At 41.5% G+C, this 20,094-nt stretch overlaps 1 protein-coding gene across 2 annotated transcripts in view; it reads left to right on the forward strand.

Annotated features, from left to right (window-relative positions):
- The first annotated feature begins 1,033 nt into the window (after positions 1 to 1,033).
- MECP2 (methyl-CpG binding protein 2) overlaps positions 1,034 to 20,094 on the forward strand; it is a 66,120-nt gene continuing 47,059 nt past the window's right edge. Inside the window, exons 1-2 of one of the 2 annotated variants that reach the window (XM_028522436.2) lie at positions 1,059 to 1,177; positions 5,954 to 6,077. In XM_028522436.2, the coding sequence (XP_028378237.1) occupies positions 6,052 to 6,077 (26 nt within the window). In that variant the 5' untranslated portion in view covers positions 1,059 to 1,177; positions 5,954 to 6,051. Of the gene's footprint in view, positions 1,178 to 5,953; positions 6,078 to 20,094 lie in introns of both variants that reach the window. The other variant, XM_028522435.2, reaches the window with a different exon arrangement.

A 20,094-nucleotide genomic window follows, 5' to 3' on the forward strand; every position in this document is an offset into this window, starting at 1 on the left:
TACTTTGCATCCAGAACTTGGAACAATGCCTGGCACATAGCAGCTGTTTAATAAATGAATGGGTGAGAGCCAAATCAGAATCAGAAGATTCCTTATTAATCATAGAACTAGCTCAAGGAGCACTGGATGAATTGGATGATGGCTGGAATCAGAGTAAGGTTGTCTTGACAAACAGTATTGTCCTGAACACCTCATTGGCTAAAACTTTCTCATACTCTTAAATATTTTTCCAAAACAGAATTGCTGGATCTTAGTTCCCAAATCACCACTTCTAGGAAGTCTTTCCCTCCAGATAGAGTTTAGTGCTGTTCCTCTGTGCTCCCACTGGCTCTTCTTCACACCTCTACCAAACCATCTGATCCAGCAATGACAAGTCTCATGCAGCTTTGGTATGTACCCTCTTCCCCCGCCAGAGTTTCATGAAGGCCAGGACAGTGATTTGCTGTCAGTTTATTCCCTGCCTCTATGAGGGGGTGACTCATGGCAGGCTCAGGTGAAAGAATGCAATGGGTAGGCCTATTAAATTAAGGTCCCTCGGCTGGAACAATGTCAGGCTCCAGGGAAGCAACTTTACTGCTTTTACTAAAAGTGTTTTTTTTTGAGAAAATGAGGGTGCAGTGAAACACTTATTGCAGCGTGTTTGGTGCATTTGTGGACAGCATGGCAATGGCCCGGGAGGGCCACGAAAACAGGAGTTTGGAGCCTAGGCCTTCCCTTGCCCCAGCATCCGCAAGGGCCCATTAATTCTTAATATTCAAATTCCGCCCACTAGACCAACCCCTTCAAGCTCAAGCCGCCTCTCTTCCCCAAATGACGGCCAACGGCAGCCAATCGACAGCTGGAGAGTGTGCCCTCCCCCTTTTCCCTAGCCAGAATGGACACAAACTCCCGCCAATTGGCGACGCCACCGCCGAGGCCCCGCCCCGCCCCTCCCGTTTCACCCAATTGCGGGCGGGCTCGCTGCGGTCCTGGAGGCGAGACGCGGGCGCGCAGGTGCAGCTGCGCGCATGCCGGCCCGGAGGGCGGGACGCGACGTCGGCCGTGCGGGGTCCCGGCGTCGGAGGCGCGCGCGCTCCCTCCTCTCGGAGAGGGCTGTGGTAAAAGCCGTCCGGAACATGGCCGCCGCCGCCGCTGCCGCGCCAAGCGGAGGAGGAGGAGGAGGCGAGGAGGAGAGACTGTGAGTGGGACCGCCGCGGCCGCGGGCGGGGACCCTTGCCGAGGGGCGGGGGGTAGGGGCGGGACGTGGCGCGGGAGGGGCCCGCGGGGTCGGCGACACGGCTAGCGGATGGCGTCCCTCCTCTCTACCCTCCCCCTCCCGCCGCCGCCGGTGACTATTCCCCCCCCCCCGGCCCGTCACCCACACTCGCGGGTGACCGTCCTCGCTGAGGCCTCCAGGGCCGCCTTCGCCTGGCGCTCCACTCCCTCCCGCCTTCCGCGCGCATCCTGGCCCCAGCCCCGTGGGCACCCCTTTCGCCGGGGCTTCACTTGTTCAGGCTGCGCGCGCGTCGTGCCCTTCTAGGGGCTTCGGGCCCACGGCGCCGTCGCGCGCCCGCGGCCCCGGCCTCTCCCTAGATCGCGCTCTCCCCTCTCCCTTTCTCGCGCGCCCCCTCTCCCGTTACTCGGCACCCCCCCCCCCCCCCCCACTGGCGCGCGTGCGCAGTCCGCCTCCTGTCGGGAGAGTGCGCCACAAGGGCTCCTGCGTTCTCACCCCCATCTCCAGGCTTTGCCTCCCCCTCCTTCTCGCCCATTCCATGACTTTCTGCCCCCATTGTGCGCAAGTCGTCCACCATCTCCTTTCCCATTTAGCAGGAACAAGTAGGTGGGAATTATTGTCCACCCACAAAAGGGATTAGATATTGTGCTCCTGGTCCCACAACTCATCCTAAAGAGGCTGTTCTAGTTCCCATCAGGAGCCGTGGGTAGGGGATTGTGTGTCCGGTAGCACCTGAGGCTCTTCCATAGAAGCGCGCTTCTGGGGTCTTTGCGGGTGCTGTGGCCTTAGAATATGAGCGCCCTCCCTATCCTCCCCCCTTCGCCGGCGATCTTCCAGTTACATAAGTGGAGTGGGACATAGTATATAACGGGCTCCCATAGTCTTGGAGCGTGAAGAAGATCACCAGTACCAGATGGGGCAAGTTCATCGCATTGCTGTGGTTCCTGTCAGTTGTCCCTGAAAGTTTATTTTCTTTTTAGTTTGGTTATGACCGAATCACCCAAATTGAAACTCAGGTGACTTTTACATAGCTTGGCAATGTGTCTGTGGTTTTGCACTGAAGACTTAAGGTCATTATGAAGAGTCTGAAAAGAGTGCTCTCACGGAGGAAACCGTTTATGACATTGCTAAGTGTGGACCCGAGAGAGGGACGCTTGCTCTGGAATACCTCTGTGGCAGTCACTTCTGTTGTGTGTTCAGTGTGAATTGGTCACAGCAGAAATGGGCTCCACCACAAAATTGATATTCCTGACTCATGGTCAAACAGATATGTCCTTCTGGCTATTTTTCCAGGAACAGGAATGGGCTTTGCAGAACCATTCACACATTGTGTCTGCTGTGTGGGATCAATACCCCAAATTGTGAGATGGTAGGATCAAATTCAGGGGGTGGTTGGTGATTGTGGAACCAAACCTACCGGTGTGAGGTACTAAGTGGCTTAGACTTTGTAGGACTTGCACAAGTTGTGGGCATTTGTTATATTAGAAAAATGAAGCATATTTGGACCTTGCTAGTAAAATTTGCTGTTAATAGACAGTTATTACTCTAGAGGAGAAATTTGTATTTTGTGGCCGGAATTTTCATCTGGATCTCAGTGATTGCCGTTAACAAGGTTGAACTGACCTCTTGGGTCTTTTGAAATATGCTGGATCCTTCTTAAAAATACAGGGTCTGGATTTTTAGGTCTTTTGGGAATTCCCCTCAGGGATTCAGGGAAATAGGCTTGTTTATGGGCTTTTTTAGGACTTCTACTTCAAATCCCAGTCAGGAAGCCTAGGAAACACTTCATTTTATTTTCTTGCTTAGACATGTCAGAACCTTAAAGGGCACAGTCAAATCTAGTAGAAGTACAGTACCCATTTGTGGCATGTCAGCTAGGTGTCTGATCACTAAGGTACATCCTGTTCATGCACATAGACACAGAAACCTCACTTGACAAAGATTCCAAGGTTTGTACATCTGAGCCTGGGATGTGACAGGACAAGGGCTCTGCTTTGTTTTGCCATTGTTGGCAATGTGTTTGCCTCCTATGATGCCCTCCGGCAAGCTGTTTGTTATATCCCTAGCCCTTTAAACAGCACAGGCAGCTTCCAGAATATAATGTCTCTGCAAAGTTCCTGGTGGCATCTGAAGTCAGCAACTCCTAACAGCTTGAAGAAACCTACGGCTTTCTTGCCCGAACTGGCTTATCACGCTGTCTTATTTCTTATTGTTACAAATTTGCCTGGAATGCTTTAAACCTACAATACCAGGTCTTTGTTTCACCTGACAGACCATGATGCAGTCAAATCCTATTCCAGCTTTTGTGCTGTTTGTGTATTGGTGGGGTTAGAATAGAATTTTGCATTCTATTTGCAATTTCCAGCCAGAATCATTGTTTCCCTGCCTGCACTGCTTCTGAGTGGCTGAATCTAGTGGGGTGGGGAGGCAAGCTGTGGAGTTTGACAAAAACTGACTAAATGGCTGCAGTGTGATGTTGTCCCCACCCCAAATACTCCTTCCCCCACATGGAGATGGAATGAGAAGCTCACTTCTTTAACTTAGAATAAAGAAGAGCAGAGGTAAAATTGTTAGTTCTTGTCTCAAGCGCAGTTTCCACCGCTAATGTACCTGCCTGGGATTATTTGCATGATAAATGATGTGTCCTGGAAGCAGTAATCTTTTATAAAGGTGAATATCAGTGGAAATCTTTTAATTGGATAAGAACATTTTGTTGGCAGGCTGCCTGAGTATCTGTGAGGAGGGAAGAATCACAGAAAATGTTTGACATCTGTAGTAGCTAGTGTTTTAATCTCACAGGGGTAAAGAACAGTCCTAGACTGGCAGCGAGTTTCAGGGAGTTTGGCAGGACACCTGCTTGTATTCACTGCTCTCTGTTACGGTGACAGGAGACCAGCCTCCTGTGACTGACGGACACAACTTTTTTTTCCTTGAGTAGAGCATTATTGCCGCTCCAATGGAAGGACCTTGTCCTCAATGCTTCTGTACTAGCCCTGTTCAGGCAAACTGCCATTGTCACCACTGTATTTCTACCTCGTTTTGGTTAGGAAAGATGTAAATGGGCTCCCCTTACTTGGGATCACTTACACAAAGGTTGTGTTCCTCTGCATTTACCCGCTCTCTTCTGCCTTTCTCTTGCAAGGAACTTTTACCTATTGAAAACTTAATTTGCATGCCATTGCTTAAATACTTGGTTCCACCACTTTGATGGTAGGTATGTTGTGTAGGGGACCTGAGTGGAAAGGGGAGTTTGGGGTGGGCAGGGCATCCCCACTCAGAGAGTGCAGTGGCCATTCCATTAGAGAATAAAGCCTTGGCCTTTATAGCTTTTTCAAGACACAGTTGTGTTGAGTCTGCTGGCTTGTGGATGTGTTCTCAGTATAGCTGTTTTGCTGTTACTGCAGAAGTCTGGACTCTCGGGAGCAAGCCTGAGGAAGTGGTCACTTGTCTTCCTTGCCTAAGAGCTGGGGGTGTTATATATATGGACCTGCAAGTCACTGTTTTATTGGGTTTTCACCTAACTGCTCTCATTTGCTTGGCTTTTATATCCCCCCATTGAAATCTTGAGTTAATCAAAGATCTTAAACTTTCAGAGCTGGAAGGAACCTTAATCCAGCTCCTGCAGTTTATAAGTAAAAAAAAACCAGTTGTGGCTGTGAGAAGTTGTGGCTTTTTTGGGGCCTTCCAGCCAGGATACCAGTTTGATTTGTACTATATAGCTAACTGAGTAATACTGTTACCTTGACTTTGAGGATTTCACAGCATTCTATGACTCAAATGTTAAGGGACTTGTAACCCCCTCACTGTACCTCAATAAATAATTCTAGGTACCATCCTGGTGTTATAGACCAGCTATAAGTAAAAGACTTGCTTGGTGTTGCCCCTCATCTGTGTTTGATTATACAAGTAATTGTGGGAATAGTTTCTAAGTTGTATATGCTAGGCTTTTTTTAGTCTAAAGATAAAAGTGCTACTCTTGGGCCAGCGAGGTATCAGAGATGAGCTAATATGGCCCAGTTTAAATTTTAAGAAGGAAATAATGGCTATCTTAATGATGGAAAATGTAATGGCAAAAGTCCTTTTTTGAACATGTGTTCAAAAGCAAAAGAGGAACTGTCAAACTAAGAACTCAGTTTGTTGAACATTGCAATTTACTGATCTGAGAGGCTTTTTAAAAGTGATTGCTCGGAGTCAGACTTGTGTATTTTGGAGGATGGCTTTGGATCTCCCAGGGCACTTGATTTCTGTTGGTACTGCTTTTTTCTCCTAGGGTTAAAGCCCCTTTGCGTGATGTTACTAGCTTGTTGCAGCTTCAGGTGTTTGAGAATTAAGGGACACTTTGCCTCTGGATTTCACATATTCTTTTTGGGATGAGATTTTAGTGTTGCGTGTTCTTTTGAACATGTATTCTATCTCTGAGTATTTCTGTATGACATGATACAAGAAATACTTACTCGAGATCACCACTAACAGTATGCTTTATAGTGTCAAAATGTCCTTCAGAGGTGACAAGACCTGTGATAGTATGGATTCTAACATGCACAAATCTTTCCTTTATTTTAGCACTGTGTGTTAATATGCCAGAAATTCGCAGTTTATCCTTTGTTTCTAGCTAGGTAAGCTGGGAAATAAGCATAGTACTTTGTCTATATGTTTATCTTCAAAATGTCCCAAATAGCCCTGGGAAAAAGGTCCTGCAGCACAATGGGGGCTTTCAACTTACGATTTTCTTTGTTTTAGGCTCCATAAAAATACAGACTCACCAGTTCCTGCTTTGATGTGACATGTGACTCCCCAGAATACATCTTGCTTCTGTAGACCAGCTCCAACAGGATTCCATGGTAGCTGGAATGTTAGGGCTCAGGTAAGTAACCTTCCTTTTTTTTTTTTTAGTATATGTCCTGGTTTGGCCATCTGTTTTTAAAAAAAAAAAGGAAAAAAAAAAACAAGATGTACTACTCTTGGACAGTATAAAAGTACCCCAAAGACTAAAGACATAACTGTGCCAAACTGTGCCATATAATAAAAAAAAGTCACTTCCCTGAGCCCTGAAAGGTCAGTTTGGGTAGGGTTACTTGGTAGCTACAGCGTGATCTAGGGGCGGGCGTCAGATTAGAGCCGGAACTGGTGATCTGCAACTTCAGTTCACCTTGAAGCAGGTCAGCTGAGCTGAGAGCATTTTGATTGAGCTCTTCACCTGCCGCTGCGGTTGTTGCCCAGTGGTCTTCAGCATGGTGCTTTGTTTGCTTTGGTTTTGGATAAATGACTTCCTGGTCAACCTTAGTGAGCGGTGGTAATGCATTTTCAGATATGGGAACTGGTATGTGGTCCTCTGGAAGGATAGCCTCCTGAAAGCTGTCACAGAACAGTGGAGCCCATGGTTAATGGCATGTACTTGCCACACTGCTTCCATGGGAACTAAAGGGAACACCCAGACACATGTCTGGCTCTTGAGACTCTAGAGCAGGGTCAATGCCTTTTGAAAAGCTGGGGATCCAAGCCATTGGAGGTCTGACACTCAGGTGCTCTGTCAGTTGCACTTTTGACTATTTTGGCGCCATTGTGCAGACTTTAATTTTGTAAAAATGAATGTTTCCTTCATTTCTCAATTGTTAGGTTCAGTATCTCAAGCTTTTTTTTTTTTTAATCAGTGGTGGTCACTCCGCATTTGATGTTTTAACACCTGGATTTCAAACATTCCATGTGGTAAGGCAAAACATTCTAATTGAATTTTTCCTTTTTTTTCCTAAGAAAAAATGTGAATTTTCACATATGTTGCCATTGTGATTCCAGCTGAGACCCTCAAGTAGCACTTTGTTGTGTCTCTAGTGATTTCCGACACCTCAGTCTAAAGCTGTGTGGACATCTGTGACAGATAGCCCATTTAGAGACTATGTGAGGGACAGGGTTTGGGCAGAGGAGAATAGAAGGTGTAGAAGGGAAGGCAAGAACTTGGTAAGGTTCTCCAAGTCCCAAATTTGGTTTCGCTCCTGATCCTGTGTCTCAAATTGTCATTACCCTTTGCTGTGGGGTGTGCCCTGGGCCCTGCTGACAGGACATTCTTTGTACTCCACATAGTATGTTTTGCTGGTGGGAGTTCTGTGGCTGGCACTTTGTGCATTGTCTCAGAAATTGTGTGGACCAAATGTAATATGGGTAGTAAATGGGTTTCTTCTGGTAGATGGTAGGCCTTCGAGGTGGTTTACGTTTCTAATAGTCTTTTTCTAAGAATTATGAATGGATTTTATGAAGCAGGCAGTGTTGACTCTATAGTCTCTTCTAAGAAATATAGAAAGGAAGAGACGTTTTAAAAAATATCTCTTATTGCTTATGAAGGGGAAAGAGACGTCCATTTCAGCTTCAGGGAACTTTGAAGGAAATAATAAAAGGACAGAACCTGTCTTTAATAGATGAGTGCTTTATCTTACTCATTTTCTTCTTTTATTTTTAAAGAAATTATAAAAATAATACTTAGTTTTATGGAAAATTCAAGCCATTTTAAAGTATATCAAGTAGAAAAGTGAAAGCTCCTTGTTACTCTCTGTGCCCACTACTCAGAGTAACTACTGTTAATAGCTTGCCATAGATCCTTGTGAATCTTCTCAGATTATACAAATATGCACCTTTTCTGTTTTTAACAAAACAAGGTCTCTCTGCCTTGTTTTTGTTAAATAACAGCAGGATCTGGTGCTAACTTACTGTCATACATTGCCCCTCTGTTGGTTTTCAACGGTTTCCTATTAAAGATACTATTGGATTGAACTTCGTTCCTCATTCTTTTTGAAAAACAGCTGTCTAGACTTGGAGTTGCTGGTGACTACCACCACATTGCCTTTCTAAATGGCTATCCCTATTCCCACGACAGTCCGAGAAAGTACCATTTGCCCATACCCTCCCAGAATTGTTTATCCATCTTTTAAATTTGTGCTCTTTGGATTATTACTGATGAGGCTGAACCTCAGTAATCATTGGCCATTTGTATTTGGTCTTTGTGAATTGCCTATTTTGTTGTACATTCATTCTTCCATTAGGATATTTTAAGTCGATTTGTAGGAACTCTTAATGTATTAAGGATATTAATTCTCTGTCATCATGCAGATATTTTCCTACTTTGTCATATATCTTTTGATTATGCTTGTCTTTTTGATACATAAGATTTCTGTTACGATTTCTTCTTTTGCTTTTATAGTTAGAAAATCCTTCCCTACTCTAAGAACATATCAATATTCATCTATATATTCTTCCAAAAAAACTTGATATACTCTATTCACACATACATATTTGATAAGTATAAAAGGATCCTGTGGGTAAGTTGTCCTATGTTTTTTTGTATGGTTTTTAAAAATACCTGTATCTGTATTTAACTTTAGGGTGGGATGAGGTCTAGAGCCCACTTAGCCAGTTGTGTCATAGCTATTTGGTGAACCAATGATATGGTCTTCACCTTTATCATGTGCTGACTTCAAATGAACAAAGCATCTCTTTTTTCTTTCTGAATTTTTTCTTTGTGAGGCTTGGTGGCAAGCCTGTCAGCAGATAATCATTTATTTATTCACCCAACAAATATTTGAGCCCTTGCTTTGAGGCAAGGGCAGTGCTGGACCCTGCAAGTACTGCCTTCTTGTTGACTGGGGGCAAGGCTACAGAAGTTGCAATGCCAGTGGCATGGCTACAGTGCTCATTCTGGAAGATTCCAGAAAATAGTGGATCTTCACAAAAATAGGTTTTAGATAATTTAGGAGGAATTTGGAGGCTGTGTGTGTGTGTGTGTGTGTGTTTAATTCTGACATAAGTTTTAGCTTTAGGGTAGACTGCAACATAAAACATAGTTTGTTTTATAACTCATGTAATTGCAGGCTGATTTTTGTCTTGAATTATGATGAAGGCTTTTTGCAGTTGAAACAGTTCTATATTCAGCCAGCTTGGTTGTTATGATAGAATAAAAGTTGCATACTGATAAAAATGGTAATTTTCTTCTATGATGATTTTGAAGCTTTTCTGTAAAGGGTGATAAATATAAAGGCAGGCTTTTGGTGAATATATTCTTAGAGGAACAAGTGTAATTTTTTACAACTTGCATCATTTAAATCTAATAAATATGCTCAAAACTAAAGTGGAATCCTGATTTGGATTGAAAACATTTTTTACTTAAAAAGGGGATATAAATGACTAAGGAAAAGGCTTCTTGTATAAGGTTGGGTTTTTTAAAAAATGAGTTTTTGAATAGTTGGGTATATAGTACAGAATGAAAAACATGCTGTAAAAGGTTATATGGTAAAAGACCTTCTTGCCACCCTGTCCGCAGATACCATTTCTCTCCCTGAAGGCAGCCATCATTACTAATTTCTTACTAATCTATGAGTGTGTTTGTGTAATTTTTAAATTGTAGTAAAATACAGCCCTGGCTGGTGTGGCTCAGTGGATTGAACACCAGACCGTGAACCGAGGGGTTGCCGGTTTAATTCCTGGTTGGAGCGCATGCTTGGGTTGCAGGCCAGGTCCCTGGTTGTAGTTGAGGGCATGTGAGAGACAACCGATCGATGTTTCTCTTGTGCATTGGTGTTTCTCCCACTCTCTTTCTCACTTTCTTTCCCTCTGTGTAATAATAAATAAAATCTTTTTTTAAAATTGTAGTAAAATACATAATATCAAGTTTACTGTTTTATTCATTTTATGTGTACTATTTAGAGACATTAAATACATTCTAATTGTTTTTTGCAACTACCACCACTAAGCAGCTCCTGAACCCTTTTCATCTTGTAAAAATGAAACTGTTCCCATTAAACCATTACTCTCCATTCCTCCCTCCTCCCCCAGCGCAATCACCCTTATACTTTCTGTCTCTCTGAAATTGGTTATCTCATATTGGTATTTATTATTATATATGTATTTATGCACATATTTTATATGTGTGTTTTTACACAAAGAGTAAAATACTGTGCACTTCTGTGATTGCTCTTTTTAGTTACTGTATCTCGGAGATTGTTCAGTATTAGTTCCTGTAGACTCATATCATTCTTTTTCAGGATTGGGTTAGTAGTCCATTATATGGACACACTATAATTTATTTAAATAGTTTTTTATTGATGGATGTTTATGTTTCCATTGTTTTTAATTCATTAATGCTGTAGTGAATAGTGTTTCACATATGTTATTTTGCTTACAGCCGAGTACATCTGTAGGAGAAATTCCTAGAGATGGGACTTGCAGGATCAAAGGGTATGTGCGTTTTAAACTTTGATAGATATTGCTAAATCAAGGGTGGCCTTTTAATTGCACAGTTTTAAAGAAGAGACTACATATGAGTAGATAAGCATACAAATTTATGACTGCATGATTATTTGTAGAGATTAGAGAACTGTTAATTAGATTAGGAAGATGTGGTTTTTAACAGTTAGCACTGGAAAGCAAAACTTCAGAATCTTCCATTTCATCAGATGAGACCTTGTGTGAGCAGAACCTGTGGGGCAGGACCCTTAAGTTGGTAAGAGGAACTTCAGCCAGTTCTCATTTGTAAATCTTGAAGAAAATGGAGTGTTTTTATTTTGGTACTGTTCTAAGTTGCAGTGGCTCCTGGGACTCAGGGTTGAAGATTCTTCATGGCTGCTAGACCTTCTGTTCATGTTTTAATTGTAATATGCATAAGGAATAGTATCTTGAGAGTATTCAGGACCAGGTTGCTGTTGGCTTCATTTCTCTTTCATTGTTGTACTCTTTATATAGCAATACTTGATTCATTTACTGCATACTAATTGAGCATTTATTAGGTGTCAGTTACTTGTTGTAGATGCTAGGGCCTGTTTCTAACCCTTAGCAATCATAATGATCTAAAGGAAGATCCAGACAACCAAACAGGCCATTGCTTACCAGGGGCTAAATGCTACAGTGGAGAAGTACTGGTCCCTGAGGGAGCACATAAATTTTAGAGCGGTCCCACCTAGATGTGGCGGTGGGATAAGAGAAGTGACTTCTTTGAAAAGTGACCCCCAAAACATTAGCTAGTTCCGGAGAAGGTATGAGTGGAGGAAAGACCAGCACATTTGGAGGCTTGGGCAAGAGAGAAGAAGTGTTTGGATGGGTCTGATGAGTTTGGAGTGAGGAGGTGAGATAGGCAGAGCAAGTCAGGCTGAGGGGCTGGGAGCGGTTCTGTTTGCAGTGTGCTGGTAGGGAGTTAGACACAGCCTTTCCAGCTGTGCTGAATAGTCTCAGCTTTTCTTCCAAGATGCATCATATTCAGAGATGATCCCAAGCCCCAGAAGGTAATGCGAGGCTCTGTGACCATCCATCCTGTCCCCTTTCCACCCCTCACTGCTCTGGAAGCCGTCTGCCTGAGCTGAGTTCCTGCCTGCCCACCCATCAGGCCCTGAGGGCTCCCACTCTAGTTCTCTTCATGGAACTTTCCTTCCCCCTACTTCTGCCCCAGGAGACCCTGGAGGACTTCCCCTTCTCCAACACACTTTATTCTCTGATAATTTAATACAGAGAGGAGGGCAGGAGCTTGCATGGTGTGTGAGTCAGCTGTGGTACCAAATTCACTGCTTGGTTCTTCTGACTTAATTTTTTTTTTTTTTTACGAAGACTTCCATTGTGAAGGAAGCAGTGCATAAATATGCACGCTTGCTCCTGGCTTGTCGAGGATCAGGTCCACCCTGACAAGCCACTGTGTATGGCCCACTGTAATCCCTGCAAGCTTGTGCTAAGGAGGCAAGATCAGAGCCTTCCTCATCACTTCTCCGTGTGCCTACCTTTGAGGTCATTCTTTCCTGCAGTCCTCCCTGCCCTCTTCCCTGACTTCTAATTCTGTTCATGTAGTAGCTACTCTGGTACTTTCCACTTGGATTTAGGAAATATTATCAGTTTGTCCAGTTTACATCAGCCTCCTTTTATGAAACTCAAATGGGACAGCTCCAGCAAAATCCTAGCCTATGGTTGCGCTTGCTGCCCTGCCTCCTCAAGATAGCCTGTTCCCCAAAGGTGATGGGAATAGTCTCCATGCAAATTTTATGCTGTATCACACATGACCAATATATAATGTTCAAAAGTGTTTTTGCAAATTTAAGTATTGATATTATGTATGTAACATTCTACAATTCACTCTTTTCACTCAATACTCAGTACTTGGCTTTTTGAGCCTAGCCTATGTTGCTCTGCGCATACCTTCATTCATTTAGTATGGCTCCATGTGCTGCAGAAACATCTTTACAGCAGAAGCCCCACCAGAGTTCTGAGGGAGAATGGAATTATAGAGAAATGAGGATTGACATCTGGTTTATGTTTATATCCTTTGGTCCTATTAACCAAGAAGATATTTTTATTTCTGTGTTTGTTAAAGCTTTCCACAAAAAGGGCATTCATTTTCTAGACTTATTAATAGGGCAGTTTGAAGGTTTTATTTTTAGATTTGAAAGCAAAGCAGGCATCTAAGATGCACATTTCTTTGTTTTCATCTACTTTGCAACATTCCACATTGCTGCTAAAACATAAACTTGAGCATTTTTAAAAATTTTTACTTATTTATTTATGTTTGTTTATTTTTAGAGGAGGGAGGGAGGGAGAAAGAGAGGAAGAGAAACATCGATTGGTTGCCTTTCACACACCCCCAGCTGGGACCCTGGCCTGCAACCCAGGCGTGTGCCTTGACCTGAGATCGAACTGGCAACCTTTTCACTTTGCGAGATGATGGTCAACCAACTGAGCCACACTGGTTTGGGCAAACTTGAGCACTTTTAGCATGAGCTGACTTTCTATGTGTAAGTTATTTTTTAAAATATTGAAGCATTTTGTTTTTTCTGGGCTTTCTAGTGGTACTTAAGGTTTTGTTTTGTTTTTGTTTTTGTTTTCATTTTATTTGTTTATTTTTAGAGAGGGAAAGGAAAGGAAAAGGGAGGGAAACATCAGTGTGTGGTTGCCTCTTGTACTCCCCCTACTGGAGACCTGGCTGGCAATCCAGGCATGTGCCCTGACTGGGAATTGAACCGGTGACATTTTGGTTCACAGCTGGCACTCATTGCACTGAGCCACACCAGCCAGGGCAAGTTTTGACATTACTTTGATAAGTTGTATTTTAAATTTGTCAACACATATTGACTAACTTATTTTTTAAATATAAATTTTCATGTGTTTCTGGTTTTTGTGTTTTTTGTAAACAACAGAAGGTATTAGCTCTTAAGTACTAATTTGTTCTAATATTTTCAGCTGTTTTGGAATTACACTTGGCAAAAAAACATAGACAAACGTCTGCAGTTGTGACAGTTTGTCTTTTTGTTCCTTTTAATTCCAGAGTAAATAATTCTAGTGAATTTTTTTCTAGACTTGTAAGAACATGGAAATGATTAAAGTGTCAATATTTAAGTGGTTAGGGAGGGTTGAAAGTCTTTTTTAAGTGGTATCACCCTATAAAAAATGTTAATGTAGCAACTGTATAAAATTTCTTAGTCACTCTTCCAGGTTGTTTAAGACAAAGCAAACAAACAAAACATAGTATCTCTCTCTCTCTCTCTCTCTCTCTCTCTCTCTCTCTCTCTCTCTTTTTTTTAGATTTTACTTATTTATTTTTAGAGATGGGGAAAGAGAGAGAGAGAGAAATTGATGTGTGAGAGATACATTGATCAGTTGCTTCTCACATGCCCGTAACTGGGGATCTGGCTCTCAATCCACATATGAGCCCTGACTGGAAATTGAACTGGTGACCTTTTGGTTCACAGGCCAGCGCTCAATCCACTGAGCCACACTAGCCAGGGCCATAGCATTTCTTTTTTAATTATACAAATAAAACATTTTTTTAATGTAGATGCATGGAAATCTTTCTGGGAGTTCTGTGTAGTGTGTATCTTTCTAGACTGAGAACTCTGACTCAGGCCAGGGTTGAGAATTCACAGTTCTGTGACCTTGATTGAAAAAAACACTACATCTTTATTTTCACCAACTTCCCACTGAAAATTTAGATTTACTTCAGTGACTGTAGGCAACAGACCATAATAGTGTTAGGGCTACTTATAACTTTGTCACCAATAGAAATCAAAGATGCTGTCACATCATATTATAGTTACACATGTTTTGAAATATCATTTGTGTTCATCACTCCTTCAAATTAATGGCTTACTAAAGAAGTACATATTACTCTAGCTCCGATTTCCCAAAGTATGTTATTAATAAGTTTCTATGCATTTTATTTTTTGCATTTCGAAACATCCTTCTGAGGGGCATGGTCCAGAGGGCCAAAAGGGTCCCTGGCAGAAAAAGATTAAGAACACCTATTGTGTACATTATACCATGGAACTACAAATAAAAGAACAGCCAGCACTGAGAGTCAGTATGTGAGAGAAGGAGACCAGGGAAAACCTTAAAGCCCAGATGCAGTAAATGGAGGTAAAATGATATTTAAAGCTTAATTCAAATTATTGTATCAAATAGTTTTGGGGTTTTTTAAAGATTTTATTTATTTATTTTTAGAGAGGGAAGGGAGGGAGAAAGAGAGAGAGAAAGAGAGAAACATCAATGTGTGGTTGCTGGGGGCTGTGGCCTGCAACCCAGGCATGTGCCCTGACTGGGAATCAAACCTGCGATGCTTTGGTTCGCAGCCCGTGCTCAATCCACTGAGCTACGCCAGCCAGGGCTCAAATAGTTGTTTTTGTACATTTTTTTAGCTTCACCTGAGGACATGGTCATTGATCATAGAGGGAGAGGGGGAGAGAAACATTGATGCAAGCGAGGAACATCAACTGGTTACCTCTCGTATGCGCCCCAACTGGGGACCGAACCCATGACCTTTGGGTTTACTGGGTTGCGTTCCAACCAACTGAGCCACATTGGCCAGGGCTGTATCAAATATTTTTATGAACATATTTAGTACTTTACAGATACCATGCAAAGTGTAATGCAACTGAAACTGTTTAAGAATTCTTACTATGTGTACATACTGTTTTAGATAAATTGGATCATATAGTGTGATTGTAACTTGCCTTCTTTCCTCAATGATATGTTATAGATATCTGTCCATGTCAGTAAAAATAGGTTTATATCATTACTTTTCCCTAAAATGAAAATAGTTGTATTTTCTAGTTACAAAAGTAATACTGTTTGATGAAAGAAAATTTTTTATAAAACATAGGAAGAGGAAAAATGAGAATTGCTCATAAATCTGCAATCTACAGATACATAACATCTGGATAATGTCTTAACACCATCATTTTTAATGAGCCAGACATTTCATTGATAGCTATGCCTTGATTTAATTAGAGGCGGTAACATTGTGTCTGTGTTTTCATTGCTCTGAAAGACAGGGTTGTGTGCTGATGATTTCACTCTGTGCCTGCATCTCTACCCCCCTCTTAAGCTGCACATCAGATGCCCTCTTTGGTATTTACACTTGAGTTGCTCATAGACATCTCAGACTTAACAAGTCCCAAACAAAACTCTTGTTCTCCCGCCCCCCACCCCATTTAAATCTGCCTCTTCTCCTATCTTTTCTATCTCAGTAAACAACATCAAATTCACCTAGTTACCAATCAAAAATTTTAGGAGTTGTCCTTGAATCTGTTCTTTCCTTCACCTTCCTCTAATTCACCAGCAAGTCCTGTGGGGTTCTACATTCAAAAGATACTCCAGAACCATCTCCACTGCTAATACCTCCATCCAAGCCACAAGTCCCCTCTCATATGGATGCATTAGTACTTGGGGTGATACATTGAACAGCTTCCTCACCAACACTCATGAAACATTACATGTTTCATAAGACTGTGTGTTAAAATGACACTCAATTCTAAATGATGGAGTTGTTCCACATTTAGTAACTTTTTCATCTGGTCAATACAGTTCAGCTTAAGTACTGAGTTCCTTGCTGCCCTGTGCCAAAGGATCTGCAGTTTATCTAGCCATTCATTCCACAGTGGAGTCAGGTGTCTACAGTACCCCCAGTACTGAAACTGATTGGTGGTACCTTTCTTTATGGAGCATAAGTTTGGTAGGAGAGACAGACTTTAAATAATTCACTAGTAATTGTGTAATTACAGTGAGTTAAGTGCTCTGAAGGACAAATACCAGGGCTTGCTGTGGTCATGTATAATGTGGGGAGCAGCCAAGCCTTGGGAGGGATAAGGAGGCAATGCTAAATTCCGAAACTGAGGGGTGAACAGTAGTGTTGGACAAGGTGCAGAGTGGATTAGCTTTTCTACAAAGGACAAAAGCATGTGTGAAGGTCCCACCCTCCCTGAGTCTGGCATGAGCTTAGCCATCTGAGGCACTTAAGAAGCCCTGTGTGGCTGGAGCAGAACAGGGATGAGGAGTGAGGGTGAAAGAGATTCTGGCAGCAAGGCTGACAGGCTGGGTGCAGGATTTTTTATGTTAATGTCAGAGCAGTAGGAAACTATTGAGGGTTAGGTTGTTTGGATTTTGAGTTTTTATCAAAATATTACAGCCACTCAATAACAATAAAACCTCTCTCAGAAGAGGTTATGGTGAAAACAACAGTCTACCCTTTCCCCTTCCTGTTCTATGACCCAGAGATGACAGTTTTTAACTGTTTCTATTTTTAGTTTCTTTCATGGTTACCTTCAGAAGTAAATCATATGCTTAAACTTTTTTCTTAATTTGCCAACTTTGGGTAATTATATTAGCTCCCTTAAATTAAACAGGATGACTTAGCTTACATCACCTCCTATCTTGAGATTCATATTCACATTTTCTCTGTATCTTTAAATAGTGGTTCCTGTTCCATTAATTTTAGTCTATATGGCACTTCCCCTCTCTGTAAGATGAGGATATTAATGACCCTGCTTTTCCTTCTATACCCCCCACTTCTACTTCCTAAAAGCTATAATTCATCATTTCCATTCTTACAATTGTTAACGTTTTATGCCCTGCCCTGCAACCACATCCAGTGGTCATAGGTTAATTCTAAAGTTGAAAGCCAGTCAACATCATTGACATTATTACACATATGCAAATACTGTTCACCACTAAGCCTAGTAACGAATGTGAGGATTACATTTCCTTTATGGGTCTAGAATCATGATTGCTCAACCACTCAAAGGAGAATAACCATTCAAGATCAAATGGATTCTCTTTTTTAAAAGATTTTATTTATTTAATTTTAGAGAGAGGAAGAGAAAGGAAACCTGTGAGAGGAACATCAATCGGTTGCCTCTTACATGCCCCCAAATGTGGGCCTGGCCTGCAACCCAGATGTGTACTCTGACTAGGAATCGAACCAGTGACCTTTCGGTTTGCAGGCCAGCACTCAGTCCACTGAGCCACACCAGCCAGGGTGCATTTTCTTTTTTATGGAGTCTCTTGTTAGCTTAATTTTGGACTTCTGATATTGGTCCTCTGTCTTGATTCTCTTTCATATTTTTCATTTATTACTTTTTGCTCTGAATATTGTAATGTCTCCTAGATTTTATTTTTATCTTTTCTGTTATATTTGTTATCTCAGCCCAGTTTTTTTTCCTAACTTACTGTGAGGCCTGTTTGCCCGCTGCATAGATTCAACAGTTGTTAACATTTTGACATATTTGCTTGGTCTGTATTGATATGTGTGTGTTTTATAGCCCTTTGCTGACCATTTGAAAGGAATTAGCAGATAGCATAGCATTTCATCCCTAAGTGCTTAGCAAACATCTCCTAAAAATTAGGATATTTTCCAATGTAAGCACAGTGTCCCAAGCATATCTTGAAAAATTAACAGTAATTCTCTAGTGTCATCAGACAGTAATCCCAAATTGTGATTTTCCCCAAATATCTCCTATAGCTGTTTGGAGGGGGGGCAGGGGTAGTAAGCAATTGAGATTTATACCTCACATGTGTGTATGCTTCCTTTGTCTCTTTTTAACAAGAACAGCCTACCCATCTCCAGTCTACCTGTAACACTGACTTTTTGAAGCAACCAGCCCAGTTGTCTTATAGAAGGAACATGTTCTAGATGTGTCTCTCTTCCTGTTTATCCCTCATATTACTTGTAAATGAGAGGTTAGATCTGTGGGCTTGTAAACATTTGGGGTAAGAATATTTTGTATTAGTATTGGACTGGCTGATTCTCCTGTGGTTCCTGATGGTACATTTTACCAATTGGTAAAATGTAAAATGGGTAAAAGAAGATGACTGCCAAATCACTCCATTGCAGATGGATAGTTTTCCTGTTGTAATTGATGAGTAATCTGTAGTGTGATGTCTTGGCACCACATGAAAATCTTGTTGCTCAACAGTCACTCACCTAATGATTTTAGAATTTATTGATGATCCTTGCCTGCATCTGTTACATTGGGGGTTACAAAATGATGGGTTTTCTAATTCTGTCATCTCTTCTATTTTTAATAGAAGGCATTCAGTAAAGAACCTTCCCTCACCAAGTAAGGGGTAACTATATTTCCTTCTAAAGAGACAGTATGAATGCTAAAACATTGCCTTTAATTATAAAATTAATTACCAAATTCTAGAGTAAGAAATTGGTATAATGAGCACCTCAGATGGTGGCAAAATATTTGCTGCTGTTTTCTTTTTCTTGTCAATATGGACTCATGGAGTTTTATTAAATGTTTTACAATTTAGCTACAGGCACTATTTTTTCTGATAAAATTATTCTGAATTTAATCAGTGACAGTTCCTTCATGCTGACACCTGTGTGTTCTTGGCATACCCTTATGAATTAGTCTTAGTGATTCTTTGCTTTCTGGTATAAGATACTTCATCTGAGGTTCTGCCTGCCTCAGAACTGGTTCCAAGAGCTCTGGTTCCTTTTAATGGGAAATGCTATTTAGAATCCAAAAACTGGGTGCTAAATGTGCTCATTCTTACTAGGGTGACATTGAGTCTAGGCCATTTCAGTGGAGAAAGCTGGAAAATATATTCAAAAAAACTTCTTAAAGTCATGAATATATAATGATATCTTCAGTGGAAATTTAACATTAGAGCGTTTGTCTTTTTTTAAGTATATATTTTTTAAAGATTTTATTTTTAGAGAGAGAGGAAGGGAGGGAGAGAAACATCAATATGTGGTTGCTTCTTGAGTGCCCCCTACTTGTCAGCAAGAGACACAGAACAGTTGTCTCTTGCTTACCCCCTACTGGGGACCTGGCCTGTAACCCAGGCATGGCGCCTGACTGAGAAGCAAACTGGCAACCCTTCTGTTTGCAGGCCAGTGTTCAATCCACTGAGCTATACCATCTGGGGCCTACCTATACTCTTAACATCACCGTGTCTGTTCCATACCTACCCAATTATGCTTCTTATTCCCTGTACCTTTTTCCCCATTCTCCCCCTGCCCCCTCCTCACTGTGTAACCCTCCAAATGATCTCCATTTCTGTGATTCTGTTTTTGTTATTTAGATTCAGTTGTTGATAGTTGTGTGTTGTTGTTTTACTGTTCATAGTTCTGATCTTATTTTTCCTAAATTACTCCCTTTAACATTTCATTTATAAGGGCCTGGTGGTGATGAACTCCTTTAGCTTTACCTTGTCTGGGAAGCACTTTATCTGCCCTTCCATTCTAAATGATACCCTGCCAGCTAAGTATTATGCTGTGTGAAATCAGTCAGGTAGAGAAAAACAAATACCATATGATTTCACTTACATGTGAAATCTAAAAAAAAAAATAGTACATGAGCAAATAAATCAGAAACAAACTCATAGATACAGAGAACAAGTGGATGGTCAACTAGATAAGAGGGAGGAACATAAAGTACACCATAGAATATAATCAATGGTATTGTAATAACTATGCGTGATGTCAATCTTTGCAAATTACATAAAGGTTGTATCACTATGTTGTGCATCTGAAACTAACATAAAAACTCGTATGAAAACTCTTAACTGAAAATAAATTTAAAAAGTAATCTAAAATAAATAAATAAATGATACCTTTGCTGGATTGAGTAATTTTGGATGTG

This window comes from Phyllostomus discolor, chromosome X, assembly GCF_004126475.2.
Source record: "Phyllostomus discolor isolate MPI-MPIP mPhyDis1 chromosome X, mPhyDis1.pri.v3, whole genome shotgun sequence".
In the NCBI taxonomy this organism is placed as follows: Eukaryota; Metazoa; Chordata; class Mammalia; order Chiroptera; family Phyllostomidae; genus Phyllostomus; species Phyllostomus discolor.